Source organism: Silurus aristotelis (assembly GCF_946808225.1).
Source record: "Silurus aristotelis genome assembly, chromosome: 17".
In the NCBI taxonomy this organism is placed as follows: domain Eukaryota; kingdom Metazoa; phylum Chordata; class Actinopteri; order Siluriformes; family Siluridae; genus Silurus; species Silurus aristotelis.
Window position 1 is genome coordinate 2,257,870 of NC_139590.1, and position 16,513 is coordinate 2,274,382.

The 16,513-nt window shown below is 39.7% G+C and overlaps 1 protein-coding gene across 1 annotated transcript in view; it reads right to left on the reverse strand.

Annotated features, from left to right (window-relative positions):
• LOC310739953 (scavenger receptor cysteine-rich domain-containing protein DMBT1-like) overlaps positions 1–10,790 on the reverse strand; it is a gene marked incomplete at its 5' end in the record, with an annotated part of 83,026 nt that extends 72,236 nt beyond the window's left edge. Inside the window, 5 exons of the mRNA XM_083566247.1 lie at positions 3,435–3,659; positions 3,768–3,995; positions 4,109–4,681; positions 9,646–9,892; positions 10,593–10,790. Coding sequence (XP_083422373.1) covers positions 3,435–3,659; positions 3,768–3,995; positions 4,109–4,681; positions 9,646–9,892; positions 10,593–10,790 — 1,471 coding nt within the window. The remainder of the gene's footprint in view (positions 1–3,434; positions 3,660–3,767; positions 3,996–4,108; positions 4,682–9,645; positions 9,893–10,592) is intronic.
• Between the last annotated feature and the right edge of the window lie 5,723 nt (positions 10,791–16,513).

Consider the following 16,513-nt stretch of genomic DNA (forward strand, 5'->3'; position numbering starts at 1 on the left):
AGCGTGTGGTTATTGCATTTAATGATCAAATACAAAACTGACTTACAAACAGAATGACAGAAGAGACAAGAAAACAGAACAGGGAACTAGTTGACAGAGAAACAAGATTCACACAGACAACAGAAACATGGACAGTGCCAGCAAAAAAAACAAAAAAACAAACAAACAAAGACTGCAGGCTGCATTTTAAGAAAGCTAACATAAATAACAAACAAAAAACCAACTAGCCAACAAGTCCTTTATCGGCTCAAGTAACAAAGGGTTCTTTGTTACTTCTTCGTGTAAAACTTCTTCGTGTTTTCTGTGTGTAGCAATGTCCTGATCTGGAGAGTCAACTTCGGGTCAAGCTGCTATTTTTGTTTATGATGTTTTTCTTTTTGTCTCCTTTTACTCTTCTTAATGGAGCGGAGCATGCTAGGTCCGTTTCAGAGTGAATGTTTTGTGATTACGAAGGCTTCTTTTTTTTTTCTTTTTCCCCCCTGTATATTTTGGTTTTGTTGTCATGCATCTTTTAAAATGAAGCATTCTGTGTTGGCTGTGTCATTTTGAATTGAAATCACACTGCACAGATACTGCACAATTTGGTTTGGTTGAACTGGATTGTTTTCTCTTTCTCAATTTTTACTACAAGACTAAACTCTTTCTGTCTCTCAGGCAGAGCGTTTCGATGTAGAGACTAGACAACCACTCCAGCAGGGCACAGGGTACGGAGGGACAGCTGTCTTAAGATTAAGTGCCCTTGAAAACTCTGTTCACTTCTGGGGGATGAGCTTCAAAATATTGCTCATCTATGGTGTTTAGTGCGGGGAGATCCCAAAGTTTTGCTGCCTTTAACTTTATTAAAGGCCATTTCCAAGACCAAGAACATTCCTTATCATCATCATCATCATCATCATCTTTTCTCTGCTTGTGTTCTATATGGTGGATGTTCAGCCTAGATAAATTCATTAGGTAACAAAATTATTTATTTTGAAATAATATATTAGGGCTGTCAAAATGCAAATGAATTTTAACGGCACTGGTTTTATTAACCCACAATTAATGCAGAGTGTATTTCTGTTTGACCATTTTTAATAAAAATCTAAATAAATAACCATAAAAGAGGCGAAATTGAAACCATCAGCAAAACACGTTTATTCACGATGTTCTTTCATTACTCAGATATAATTAAATCAATAAAATCCACCAAAATTTTTTCTTTTTGCCGTCTCTGTCATCTCTCTTTACAGACACACAAAAAAAAAAACTGAATCTCGGTGAATATTTGCCTCACAGACATAATATGTTTACAGAAAGTTTGAAAAACACTACTTTAAAATAAAACAATTCACAATGAATACAAAGATTGTCAGTTTATATAATTCATATGACAGTTATAAGAGGTATTGTATGAGGAAGTCTGGTGTGTCAGAGAAGTATGTGAGGCTAGTGTAGGACGTGTAGGACATGTATGAGGAAAGTGGGACAGCAGTGAAGTGTGCAGTGGGAATGACAGACTGGATCAAGGTAGAGGTGGGATTGCATCAAGGATTGGCTTTGATACCTTTCCTGTTTGCAGTGGCGATGGACAGGTTGACTGGCAAGGTGTCAGGTAGACAAACACAGGGGAAAACCGAAGTGTGTTTTCAAATTTTAATAAAGTAGAACAGAAAAGAACAGGTAAAGGTATCGATTCGGAGAAGTAATCCACGTGGTAATCAAGGATACGGGTTATAGGTATTGTATCAGGAAAGTCAGTAGGATCCGGGAAGTCCTTTAAGATAGTCTGGATAGTAGATCCATAAAGTCCCAGGGAAAAGGCTAGATCCACAGGGTTCGTTTGAGACATTCTCAAAACCAGTTAAAAAATTAGAGAGTCCAAATTAAACAAACAGAGAAATGCAAAATAGAATTCCTAAAAATCAGGTCCAAAGTTGACAATAAAAAAAAAAAAAAATTAATTTTAACAACTTAAAAACTCTTCTCAGGAAAGCAAAGGCAAAAAACTATTGTAAACAAATTTACATAGGCCTACTCGAGATAAGACTGGAGACACAGGGAATTCAAACTGCAAGAAACAGACACCATAACATCAACAATCAAGCAAACTGACCCAAAGGGGGAAATTAAATACTGACAGGCTTGATTAGACACAGGTATAAACAATGGAAAGCGTCTCTAGGTTAGGTATGTAACCCTAGTTCCCCGAGGGAATGAGACGCTGTAACCCCTGGTCGGGGGCTATAAACGGAGGAGGGCAGAATGCCTGTAACACGACACGTAGTGTGGGAGCCGTAGGCACCTTAGGTACATACCCAGGTTTCGTGTATAGAAACACTCTGGCCATGCCAGGGGCAAACTCCAGGCGGGACGGGGCTACAGACAGAGCCTGCAGATTCCCGATCCTCTTCAGGAAGGTGGTCTTAACCGTACAGGAACCTAAGGCCCACCTCTGCCAAGGGCTCAAAGGGGGGCTCAGATAGAGTGGCCAACACAACTGCCAAGTCCCAGACAGGCACTCTGGGTCACGTCCCGGGCCTCAGCCTCCGGGTGCCGCAGGGGAAACGTGTCACCAGAGGGTGCCTACCCAGCGACTGCCATGATATATGCCGTGATGGCAGACACGTAAACCTTCAGGGTCGAACGGGTTAACCCTGTGGCAAACTGTTCCTGTAAGAACTCCAGAACTGCACCGACTAGGCAGTTAACTGGGTCCAAGACATGGTGCTCACACTGTCACGTGAACAGTCGTGGAGGGAGCTCTGAAGTGGAGAAGGATTCCTACTACCTCGGTGGAGAGACCAGCCGCTACGAACTTTGCCCCCCTCAGGGGCCACAGCTACAGCTTCCAAAACTCAAGGCAGGGGTGAACCAGGGTTCCGCCCGCCTGCGAGAGGAGATCTCTCCTGGGAGAACTTGCCCTTGGAGGGCCCTCAAGTAGGGATACCAGGTCTGCAAACTATGGCTTGCCTGATCATCAAGGTGCTTCCAGGAGGAGACAGACTCCTTCCCGGCAAACTCTTTCCAGAACTCCCGAGAGCAGCGCGATTGGAGGAAAGGTGTACAGGCGTAGCCTCGGCCACAACCGTACAATGGCAGCCACTGTCTCGACAGGGCGTCTGCTCTGACATTCAACCGTCCCGAAATGTAAACGGCTTTCAATGAGAGGAGTTTTCCCTGGGACCACAAGAGGACCTCTCGCGCCTGTTTGTACAAGGGGCAAAACCGGAGGCCCCCCCGATGGTTGATGTACAAAAAAACACTGCCAACATCTCCAGGCAATTTAAGTGCCACGAGAGACATGGGCCGCTCCCCACCCTGTGAGGGAAGCTTCCGTTGTTAGCGTTACGCGATGATAAGGAGTCCCTAAAACGGGGCCTCGGGACAGAAACATTGGGTCCTTCCATACATCCAAGGCTCGAAGGGCACGCCGCAAGACCTTGATGGTATGATACGGACTCCCTCTGGGGAAGAACCCTTCTGCCCCGGAGCCACCACTGGAGGGGCCTCATATGGAGGAGGCCGAGTGGAATTACACTGGACGTTGCCGCCATAAGTCCAAGCAGCCTCTGGAACTGCCTCACAGAGTGGCTGGCCTGCCCCTACCCTCCTGACTGCGGTGAGGATGACTTTGATCCGGGCAGGAGACAACCGTGCCCGCAACCTGGCCGAGTCCCACACTACGCCGAGAAAAGTGGTTCTCTGCGCTGGAGAAAGTACACTCTACCTGGCGTTTAGTCTGAACCCCAGTTCCTTCATGCAGGCGAGAACGACATCTCGATGCCGACCTGCCTGGTGCTCTAAACGAGCCAATATCAACCAATCGCTGATATAATTCAAAATGCCCTGAAGCCGCAGCAGGGTCAGTGCTGCGTTCACACACTTTGTGAAGGTACGGGGTGAGAGTTCTAGGCCGAACGGGAGGACCAATATTGGTAAGCTTCGCCCCGAAAGCAACCTCAGGAACCTTCTGTGTGTGGGAAGGATGGCCACGTGGGAGCATGCGACCTCCAGATCTAACGTGACAAATCAGTCCTTGGACTTGATCTGAGACACAACCTTTTTGAGAGTGAGTATCCTGAACCCGAGCCTCATAAGTGACTGGTTTAAGGAGTGGGATGCAACCCGCCATCCTTCTTCAGAACAACAAAGTACGGGATGTAGTAGCCTGACTCTCTGACCGAGGAGGAGGGAACCACCATGATAGCCCGTTTCCTCAGGAGAGTACGCACCTCCTGTCCCAGGACCAGAGTCTGCACGGGTCCCACCAGGGTGGGACACATCCCGTTGAACCAGTAAAGAGAAGACGCGAACTGTATCACGCAGCTCTTCTCCACAGTACGCAGGACCCCCAACAGACTCCCTGCAGCCCTCCAGACTAACAGAAAGTTCCACAGGGGAACCAACCCCTCGGGGCTGGCCTCTGACCCACTTAGAGCAGCTGGAGCGGTGCTCTGCAGCCGACTACACCTCCTGAGAGGCGGCGATCTTACGGGGGGGATTAGGCGGAAAAACCACTGGAGGGAAGCCACACCCTGAACATGTCCCATGGCAGGGCTAGTAGACAGTCCTCCTGAACCCGAACGGCTGGAGCAGCGTACTGCAGCCATTGAAGCGTTGAAGAGGCAGTGGAAGACCCCCATCCAGAACAAACAAAAAATGGAAGGCTGCGTCCTGTACATCCTGTGCGCCCTGAACGTCCCTGCGTGGACAGCGTTCCCAAAGCGTTTTGACACAGCTCGAAGTTCCCGAATGGGGAACTAATGAGAGACTCATAGTCAAAACAGTGACACCTGGTGGAAAAAAGAGGAAACACATGGAAAGAAAACAGAACATTTAAACTACTAACCAATCACAGCTCACAACAATCAGTGATAATTACTTTTGAACAGTTTTTACATAACAGAAAAATATGTAATATGAACAAGAGTATGTTTTTTTTTTTTTAGATCTGCTGATTATAGTATGTGTGTATATAAATACAAAGAATCAATTTTTTTGCAGTTTATGTAGCAAATATTAATACAAATTATACAACATAGTGAAATTTGTAGGCTGTAAAAAGAACAATATAACAAAAAAAGTCAAAATGTTCAATGCTAGCAATCAATAGCAATGTGCTCTTCATACAATTGGGGAAATGGATTAAATTAATGTACTTCACAAAGTAAAAGTAAAAAGGCAAATAAAATAAATTCTAGACAAGAATATACAAGAATAGTTTGAAGTTTTTTATATTATGTCTTTAAAAGATTTTTTAGAATAATATTAACAAACTGCATGACTGTTAAAAGAGTTTAGGACATATAAATAAAATAAACACTTACTTTAATCTTTAATCATCATTTCCATATATAATACAAAAATAATACAATCGCTATACAATATAAACAATCGTTATGCCAAGTAAAGAACAATCTGATTATGAAATTCATGTAAATCACAACATCTATAATCAAAAATCATAATGAGAAAATGATCTAATTCAAGAGTAGAATTGTTCCTGGACTTGAAATATTGGACACTATGACAACCAGTTGGCATAAATGTCTTTTTCCTCGTTTTCATTGCTCAAATCACCACTTTCCTCATCAGCATCAACAATAACATAGTCATCATACAAGTCTGAATCCTCCTTCTCCTGGAAAAAGGTTTCTGCATTTAAATAATCTGCTTCATCGTCATCTGGTTCAGTCTCTCCTTGGGGACACTCATACGTGTTTTTGAAACCTAGAAATGGATTTGAATCAGAATACAATTTTTTTTTTTTTTTTTGCTATATTAAGAGCTATTCAACTTTAACACGAAAATTACAAGAAATAAATACAACTATTTGTGTATTCCTGTTACAGGAAAATCAAAGCTGATGACATAAAAGGTGTTAGTCTTCTCTTAAGCGATTTTACACTGATTTTTAAAGAATTTAAATACGATTTCTCATTATTTGTGGTTTATTTTTACAAGGTCTGAAAGACAAGTAAGTGTTTCCTGTCAGAGATCATGCCCATCGAGCCGAGCGCTGCATACCACATGCCAGCTCACAGAGCTACACCACACTTTTGTGGTTGATGAGCCATGTGCCTCTTTGTTTGATTTGTGCTATATTTTCACCCCTGTCTCATATACTAGGGTTTCCAATTGTCCTCAAATGTTTGTTTTTCTCTGTAAATAGTTTGTATTTAAGTACCCCGTATTTCAAATGTCAGATCACAAAGTATTGTTTATTGTTTAGCACCAGTTTTTACCGAGCGTAGTGTTTCTACTTCCCGGTTTGCTTTTAATAAAACAATTTTCTTCAGCATTTGCATCCAGCTTTCATATAACATGACATTCCCTCACCAGCATCTCGTTTATTGTCTCTCTTGAGGTAAAAAATACAAAAAAATAAACTTAAAAATGCTACAGCACAAAGTCGTCTACTTTCTAAAATAATACCAGAAACTAATTCTAGAAATTAAAAGGAAAAAATATATATATTTGGAGCAGCTGCACTACAATAGCTGTTAAAAACGAGGCGAGAATTTATAGACTTCTATCTATAAAGAGATTCCTTTTTTTACATAGTAAAACTTTATTACTCACGTTGTGAAACTATCTACTTATCCAGCTGATGTCTTTGTCTTGTCTGTCGTGTTACTAAACAAAAAATAATAAGAACTAAGATGAGAAGCAGTCAATCACTCCAAACCCGATGTAGAGAGTCAGTGACGCCATTAAAGAAAATGATCAGGTATTAATTTACATTATACTGCAGAATAGAAAAAAGCAGAGCTTGATTATTTTACTCTACCTTTCACGGTGATGACCAGGAGCTCAGTGGCAGTAGAGGTGAAGTTACGTGAAGACACGCTAACTCCATATGTACAGCTGTAGTTTCTCTCATGGACAAAATCTGCCTCAGGAAACAGGAAGATGGCTGAATGGTTAACAGCTGATTGAGTTGTGGTGATGTTGGATCCACTGAACTTCAAATTGAAGAAACATCCTGGATACTGGGGTTTAGTGGAGCAGATGATGGAGAAGCTGTAGCCCCTTGTCACATGTGGTCCCTCAGAACCCCACTGGAATGATTCATTGGCAGCACTGAAGAATATATTGGCTGCCGCAGGTTCACTTAAAAAAAAAAATTAAATAAAAAAAGGAAATCAAAGCTCAAGTTACACAGGGATGTGTAAAATATATATTTGACCTAATCTCTGACGTTTATTTAAGATTAGTAGTAGAAGCTTCCAGTGCCACTGATTTATAAGAATAAATAGGTAAATCTTTAACTTTAAAGCTTTAAGGTTTTCTGACACTGGAAAGTCAAAGGAATGTATTTTGTTGTATTAATTCAGAGCGAGGTACATGAGAGGAAAATAAGAACTATGTATAGCTGCTGTAACAAATAGAAGGAACTTACATGTTTCACTGGAATTCCAATGAAACTAAAAACAGAGGAAAAGTAAAAAGTTTCCTTTTTTAAAGTTAAAATTGCTGAAAAATTGAAGTGGAATAAGAACAATGGAACAATTAATTCTTTGCAGTTTTAACAACTTTGGAAGGTAAATCTACTACATCACAACGCCCAATCATTAATTTATTTCTTCAAAAGTGTGTTTTATTATTCCCATAATGGCAAGAGATGAGAGAGGAAGTGGCTACTTTACTTCTGTCGGTTTCTGTGTGCTTTCAGTTACTTCTGTAATCCTAGAAATAGAGTCACTGAGCAGGCAGATCATGCAGCTCACATACACAAGCGTGCACGTGCGTGCACACACACACACACACACACACACACACACACACACACACACAGCGAAAATTTTAAGTTGACAAATTGAAAGCCATAAGTCCATGACAGACCTGTTTGAGTGTTTTGAGTTAACGAGTTTTGAATATGCACAGACTAAATATAAATGCAAGCCCAAAAATCAATTAAAAGTGCCAACTGTCTCCCAAGTATTCCTCTTATTTAATTCTAAAGTAGTGCCATGACCCAGATCTGAAGAAATACTTTTATGCCATGATAAAAACCACCAAACCCAATTTCAAGCCTCCTCAACTACAATAGAAGCTGTATAGTAGTGACTGTTTTCTGAAACCCTCATGAAAAAAGCAGACGGGAACATCTAATTAAGCATTATTATATATATTATTGGTGCAGGACACTTGAACTAAGGAAGCGGTGTTGATTGCAAAATGTTTTTGGGATTGACTCATCATAATTTCCTTGGCTGTGAATTTGGTCCATGATAAAACACTGTCTTATAGCTTGTTTCCTTTGGTTGTCTATTTTTGGTGATGTTTCAGGTGGTGTGCATCATGTTGAGAAATTCAGCTGGTAAATTCATCAACAATGGAAGTGCCATTGTGCCCCTTATCCTTGTTCAAGGTTCCCTTAAAAAAAAAAAAAAAAAATCGCACAGACATTAACCTCCTCCTTGACCTTTCTCTTTTCCTCCTGCCTGGCAGCTCCATCCTCAGCATTCTTCTACTCATATACCACATGTTCCTCCTCTGCAAACATCCAAACCATCTCACTCTAGCAATCCTCAATTTGTCTCTCTCTAATAAACTTGTTTCTAAAGTTTAGAAACTAAATAAACCAGTCCTAAATAAACCAGAGGTCGATCAACCAATCGATTGAAATTCAAAGTCTCTTTAGTGTTCCCCATACACTCTCCGTCCCCAGTGTTCTACACACTACAACATTCTATCTGCACTTACCCACAGTAATGTTAATGGAGCTGCTCCTGGATGAAGTGGAGGATGTTTCCCTGTATGTGTAATCACAGGTGTACTCGCCCTGATGTGAAGGTTCTACAGTCAGAGTAAATGTTGTTGTAGACTCTGCAGTTTGCTTCTCTATTTTTTATATATATATATTCCCAGTTTTATATAAACTGAAGTCTACAGAGATGCATGTTGGGCTGGGTGAGGAACATCTGAACTGAAGAACTTCTCCAACTGATACCACAGAGTTTGGGGAGATCCGAGTCAATGTAGGAGTCTGCATGTCTTATAGTTAGAAAGTAGATTTAATAAAAAAAAAAAAATATATATATATATATATATATATATATATATATATATATATATATATATATATATATATATATATATATATATATATACACTGAACAAATGATAAACCCACCACTTTTGTTTTTGCACCTATTTTTCATGAGCTGAACTCAAAGATCTAAGACTTTTTCAATGTACACAAAAGGCCTATTTCTCTCAAATATTGTTCATAAATCGGTGTGAATGTGTGTTAGTGAGCTCTTCTCCTTTGCTGAGAGAATCATCCACCTCACAGGTGTGGCAGATCAGGATGCTGATTAGACCGCATGATTACTGCACAGGTGTGCTTTAGGCTGGACACAAAAAAAAGGCCATTCTTAAATGTGCAGTTTTATCACAGCATGATGCCACAGCTCTCACAAGTTTTGAGGGAGCATGTGATTGGCATGCTGACTGAAGATTTTCAAATTTTCAAATTTGTGAACAATATTTGAGAGAAATAGGCCTTTTGTGTACATAGTAAAAGTCTTAGATCTTTGAGTTCAGCTCATGAAAAATGGGGGCAAAAACAAAAGTGTTTATAATTTTGTTCAGTATATATATAGCTGTTTTTGGTTGTTTTGCAATAAACAAAGAAGAATAACTTACTTAAGCACACACCTCCAGCATCTTCATGGTGTCCACAGTACTCTACTCCAAATCCTCTGTGTGAGCACTGATCTATGTAGCTCTCAGTTCCAGTACACTGAACATCATCCAGCCAGGTTGGTTCAGTTCCCTGACCAAAGCGAGCATTACGAGGAGCACTGATGGCTTTACCACATCCAAGCTGCCTACACACCACCTCTGCATCCTTTAAGTCCCAGTAATGATCACACACTGTTCCCCACTGGGCTTTGTGCAGGATCTCCACTCAACCATAACAGTTACTTGGACCCTCCACCAGTCTGACCTGATTACTCTCTAATTAATTGAATAAAACGTTTTATTAATAACTCATTTTTTTTTTATCAGTTTGTTATGAGCCATAAAAAAATAAAAAATGTAGAACCAAAATTTAAAACCAAGGTCTTGGAATAATCCTATATCATACATGCTTAAGAATATTGAATTAATGTCCATTAAATAAACAATTTAAATATGTACAATGTGTTTAAAAGAGAAAATGTAATGTTCTGTAATGCAGGATTTACATTATTTTGTTTAATAATTGCAGTCAGTACAAAACTTTTAAACATGATAAGTGCAGGTTGATTTTTTTTTGTAAAGTATTAGCAAGGATTGAAACAAAATCATCTACAGTGACTGGCAAGCTACACAAAAATGCTTTTGTGTGTGTTTTCTTTTTGCATATTATGTAAAATATTTTAAGTTTTGTGTAGAATCTATTAGCTGTAGTTTCCAAAATGACAGCCAGCCAACTTTAACATATTGTGGAACCTGTATTACCTGGTTTTAAAGATCTGTATCCATGGATCCATAATTTAAAATCACTAGGTAATAATTGGTAAGGTAATAATTGCCTGAGACCTCTGTATACACTGTTTACTCACTAATAAAAATTCATTCAATTCAATAAAAATATAACATTGATGAGATTTCTGTACTTGAGCAAGTAACACCAGCATCTTCACTATGGCCACAGTCATGTGTTCCAAATTCGTTATGACGGCACCTTGTGATGTTACTTTCACTTCCAGAACAGTGAACATCATCCAGCCATATTGGGCCACTTCCCTGACCAAAGTAGGCACTTTGATGATCACTGACAGCTTCACCACATTCAAGTTGTCTACACACCACATGTGCATCATTCAGATCCCAGAGCTAGAGCAACAACCAGTAACTATAAACCAAACAAAAACCTAATTAACCGCAGCAGAACTGGATGATTAAACAGATTTGTACTAAGGGACAAAAAGGAGTATTTATACACACACTAATAAACACAGATTTGAAGACATATGTGAATGCAAGACACCTGAACATTAGGACTAATGACAGGACAAGGGTGGGGCATGATATAAATAACAAACGCATACATACATGATAAAACCAAAAGCACAAGGCTTCATTAGAACGGAAGTAACCCGAGGTAGGAATCACTGACACTCGGGATGCAAGGGGCATGTATGAGGGTATCAAGAAGGCAACAGGCCCACCCACCTCCAAGATCGTCCCACTTAAGTCCAAGACTGGCGAAGTCATCAAAGACCAGGGGAGACAGCTGCAGCGCTGGGTTGAGCACTATCTTGAGCTGTATGCAACCCAAAACGTCGTCAACGACACCGCCTTTGACGCCATCCCAGACATGCCAGTCATGGAGCAACTAGTTACATCACCCACCCTGGAAGAGCTCAAAAAAGCTATCGACTGCCTCGCTTGTGGGAAGGCCCCTGGGAGTGACAGCATCCCGCCTGAAGTCCTTAAGATCTGGAAACCAGCGCTACTCCAACCCCTGCACAAACTCCTCTGCCTCTGCTGAGGACAAGGACACATCTGAGACATGCGAGATGCAAACATTGTCACTTTGTACAAGAACAAAGGAGACCGCAGTGACTGCAACAACTACCGAGGCATATCCCTCCTCAGCATCATTGGAAAGGCTTTCGTCTGTGTCGCCCTGGCAGACCCTAGCCTCCCGCGTCTACCCAGAGTCCCAGTGTGGTTTCCAAACTGGCTGGTCAACTGTAGACATGACCTTATCACTACGACAGCTGCAGAAGAAGTGTTGTGAGCAGCAGATGCCCCTCTATATTGCCTTCATAGACCTGACCAAGGCGTTTGACCTGATCAGCCAGAGTGGACTCTTCAGGCTCCTGCAGAAGGTCGGCTGCCCCCCACAACTGCTGGCTATCATAAGATAATTCCACGAGAACATGCACAGCACAGTGTGCTTCAACGGCGCAACATCGGAGGCCTTCCCAGTCAGCAGCGGAGTGAAGCAAGGCTGTGTCCCTGCCCCGACGCTTTTGCCATATTCTTCTCCATGCTCCTCCAGTACGCCTTCAAGGACTGCAGCGAGGGCATGTACATCCACACCAGGACTGACGGCAAGCTGTTCAACATCGCCCGTCTCTATGCTAAGACCAAAGTCACAGAGGTTCTCATCCGTGAATTGCTCTTCGCCGACAATGCAGCCTTGACATCACACACGGAAGATGGACTGCAGAAACTGGTATGTTGCCTCTCCCATGCCTGCAAGAAGTCTGAAAAAGACTAACGTAATGGTGCAGGACACAGACTCCCCTCCCACCATTGCCATCGAGGGGTACAACTTGGAAGTCATTGAGAACTACACATACCTTGGGTCCACCATCTCCATCTCGCTCTCAGCAAAAACGGTATTACAGGTAGGTGCTGATGTACGTTATTTTCCAGACTATAAGCCGCTACTTTTTTCCCACGCTTTGAACCCTGCTGCTTAAACAACGAGGCAGCTAATTTATGGATTTTTCCAGGGTTTTTCTCGGTTTCACAAGCTTCAAGCCAAAAAACTGATACTTATAACATTAGACCAATGAAATTGCGGAACGGGTTAAGGTGAACCAATGAAATTCTTTATATTAAATCGGGCACCACATCATAAATATGGATGAGGTTCCTCTGACATTTGACCTGCCTCTCACTCGCACTGTCTACAGGAAAGGAGAATCATTCGTCACGCTGAAAACAACTGAGCATGAAAAAAACGCACTTCACCTGTGTTGTGAGCTGCACAGCATCAGGAGAAAAGCTTCCACCGATGGCAATTTTTAAACGCACAACGATGACAAAAGATAAACTCTCAAGAAAAATTGTTGTGAAAGGAAGGAGGAAGACAGTAAACAATAACTTTCTTGGTAGGCTACTGTTTAGATACAAGCCATTGTAGCGCGTTGAGTCTGGTTGAAGGGAGAGCTCGCTAACTCCAGTTGCAAAATAAATCATATAAGCACAGACAGGTTTCCAAAACTTGTGCTTTTTTCTTTTTCCTGGCAACAGCGTTACGGGTTAGTCAAAGAAACTTAGAAATGAGCATCAGAAAATAATAAGGACATATTCCTCGGTCTTGCACACATGCAGTAATACCGAAAAAATGCGGCGGCAGGCTATTCCCAAAATGCCGCTATGCTCTTAAAGAAGCCACAACATATTTCACCGGTTAACAGGCACTGTCTTTCGTTAAAGCCTGTGTAAAGTTCATTATTTGCAATGTAGACACCTGCGGCTTATAGACATGTGCGGCTTATTTATGTTCAAAATAAAAATCTTTGTAAAATTCAGTGGGTGCGGCTTATATTTGGGTCCGCTTAATAGTCGGTAAGTAGAGAGGCCTGGGGTGCAGTCAGCATTCCAATACATCCAAATGGTGTTAAGTAGGGATGAGATCAGGGTTTTATAGCAGGCCATTCAAAATCATCCAATATTTGATTTTCACCCAACTATTTTGCAATTTGATGTTGAGGAACATTATTCGGAAATTGTTCCACAATTTGTAAACACAGTCTTTTACAGATTGGTAAATCTCTGCCCATCTTTACTTCAGAGAGACTCTGCCTCTCTAAAATACACTATTTTTACCCAATCATCTCACTGACCTGCTGTCAATTAACCACATTATTTGCTAAATGTTTCTCCAACTGTTTAAATTTAAAAACACTTTTTCAAGACCATTTATCTAGACAAATTTTTTTTATGTTGCAGCCATCAAAAATAAAATGAATTTATTTCTTCCATAAAATGGTGCATTTATCCAATTTAAACATTTGATATATTTTCTATGTTCTATTGTAATTAAAATCCGGATTTATAAGATTTGCCGTTCATTAAATTCTGTTTTTTATTTACATTTTACACAGTATGCCAAACTTTTTAGAATTGTAGTTTATTATAAACAGGTAAAAGTAAACACAAAGCTATTTCTTGGTCTTGTTGTCCTTTTCTTTCTGGAACCTTCACAAAAATAACGTTACTCCCCTTACCCTAAACTTTAAAAGGGGAAACGTAATTTGCATTTAACAGGATCTAAAGAAAAGAACGACTGTCTTCTTTTGCTTACAGTGGTTTTTTATTTCCTGTCAATAACCGTAAGCTGACACTAGTCGATTCAGCCAAAGATGCTACGTAGGAACCTTCCAACCAGTGTTTGTGCATATAACTGGTTCGGTTTCTCCAAAAATAAATATTGCCACCCCTCATTAAAACAAGTCAGCATTTTTATATAGTTATTATAGTTTCTTCTCAGTCCTGAATGCATTTTACTAAAGTCATCAATTCCTCAAACAAGAAGTGAAACAGTCTGGACACATCACACACATACAATTAGACACAAAAGACGTCTCGCACAAAGTACGATTATTATCATACAGATCAAAGTGTCATTTATAAATGCATTAATTTTTGAACAATTTGAAAAATGCAGCAAAACTCTATCTTTACTTATGTATCTTTATCTTTATCTTTATTACTAACAGATATTAAAAAAATAATTAGATAAAGCATTTTTATGCAATTTTTTCATTATATTTAATGTCTCAAAATGTAACATTATAATAAAAATACATTCAAAATTAAAACAAATGAAATGCCATTATTGTTATGAAACTTACTTCTCAATTATATTTTTTATTTTTATCTCAGTTCCAGAATTTAGAATTGGCTTATAAAAAGCTTGTCTCTATTCCTATTTCAAAGATATTGCATCACCATTTCCCAAAATTGATTGTATTGTTTTTGAAGAAGAATAACCCTGAATGGTCTCACCTTTACTAAATGTATATTCCAAAGATATAAAAAGTGGAAATTTAAAGAATTATATCACGAACAAGTCAAGTGTATTGATACAAATCCGAGCAATAAAACAAAGTGAAGTCTCAGCATCCTGGTCCTTGAGGCGTCCTTCAGTTCTGTGCTAAGTGAGTGCTAAATGCAGCTGTTTTTTCATGGTAAAGCTCATGAGGTCATGATGAGTTTGTTGATGTGTATCTGAAAGGCGGAGTTTCTTTTTATTTTTGCTAGTCTTTGCTCATAACAGGCACCACTTGTTAGTGACACTGTACTTAAACTTAACAGAGTGTGAAAATTTCCACTTCTTCACTTGACTTCCTCTCAGACTGGTGGAGAAAGAAACAAAAATCAAAAAGCGTTAAAAAAGATGTCAGCCCTAAGAAGATCATCTGGTGAGGTTAATTTCGATCTACATTCTTTAACACGTTTTAAATTAGATTAAGGTGCGTTGAGAGTAAAACGTCACAGCATATGATAAAGTGCTGACTCCTGACCAATTCTTCTATATGACAAAATAAAAAATAGTACCCTGAAATTTTATTCAGTGTGATATTTTATTAAAAAAAAAAAAACTTAAACTCAACACCAATATTTGCAGTTATGTTTATTGGAAAATCAAACATACTTACGTAATGTTTCCACCCCCAGCACAAATATAATATTTGGTAGATCCACCTTTTGCTAGTAGATTTGCTCCTGGTTCGTTTGGGTAACTGCAATTCTTAAGTAGTGCTATACTGTGGATTCTCAATAAAGATTCACATCAGGACATTAAAATTTTTGTTCTTGAGTGACTCCAATGTTGCTTTCACATTTTGTGAATCCTGTTAAGAGTTTGTTTTCTCTTAAGCTTGTTTTTTAGCAGAATGATACAGTTTTGTCTTGTAGTCTTTCTCTAAAGTGTGTAATTTGCCTTGATTTTAACAAGACACCCAGAATTGAAGTCATGGCAGGAATTGGAGCAGGACACTTGAGTTCTTCTACTCCAACCTTTTCATATCATTTCTTCGGGGACCATCATCATGGATCTAGTTCAAACCTCAGTTCTAATGAAGAGAAATTTTAATCCTACACCACTTAAAGACATTCTATACAGTTGTGTGCTTCCAACATTCAAGGTAACAAATATGCATATTGGTGTGATGGTCAGAGGAGCTTTTTTTTGCCCATACATTGTATAGTTACTTATTGAGAAGACTTTGTTTTGTCTGTATGTCATTCTAAGACTTCGGTTAGTGCAATACAACTCAAGGATATCATCAATATGTATAGGATCTGTATGGAATTATCATTATGTATGTGGCAGGGTGATTGAGCTTTCTCCACATATTTAAAGTGGCAGCCCACTGTATCAGAGTCTGATCAGCTTCCCTGGGTGGGAGGCTGCTTTACTTGTCTGTAGGTGGTGGCATTTTTAGCATGAAGTGTTTATTTTTATCTTTTTTATCATCAGGCTTTTTGTGCTTTCAGTAACTGCTGTAACCACAGACAGCGACTGACTTGCCAATTCACACATTGCAAAGACAAACATATATCAAAAGCTGTTATTTTTATTTTTAAAAAAGTTTAAAATAATGCACAATGAGAATTATATTCATTAAAAATAAACACCCAATAATTTTAATAATTTAAGGAACAATTTGCTACATTCAGTTAACTGAAGAACAGCTTATATATACAGTGAGGAAAATAAGTATTCAAACACCCTGCTATTTTGCAAGTTCTCCCACTTAGAAATCATGGAGGGTCTGAAATTGTC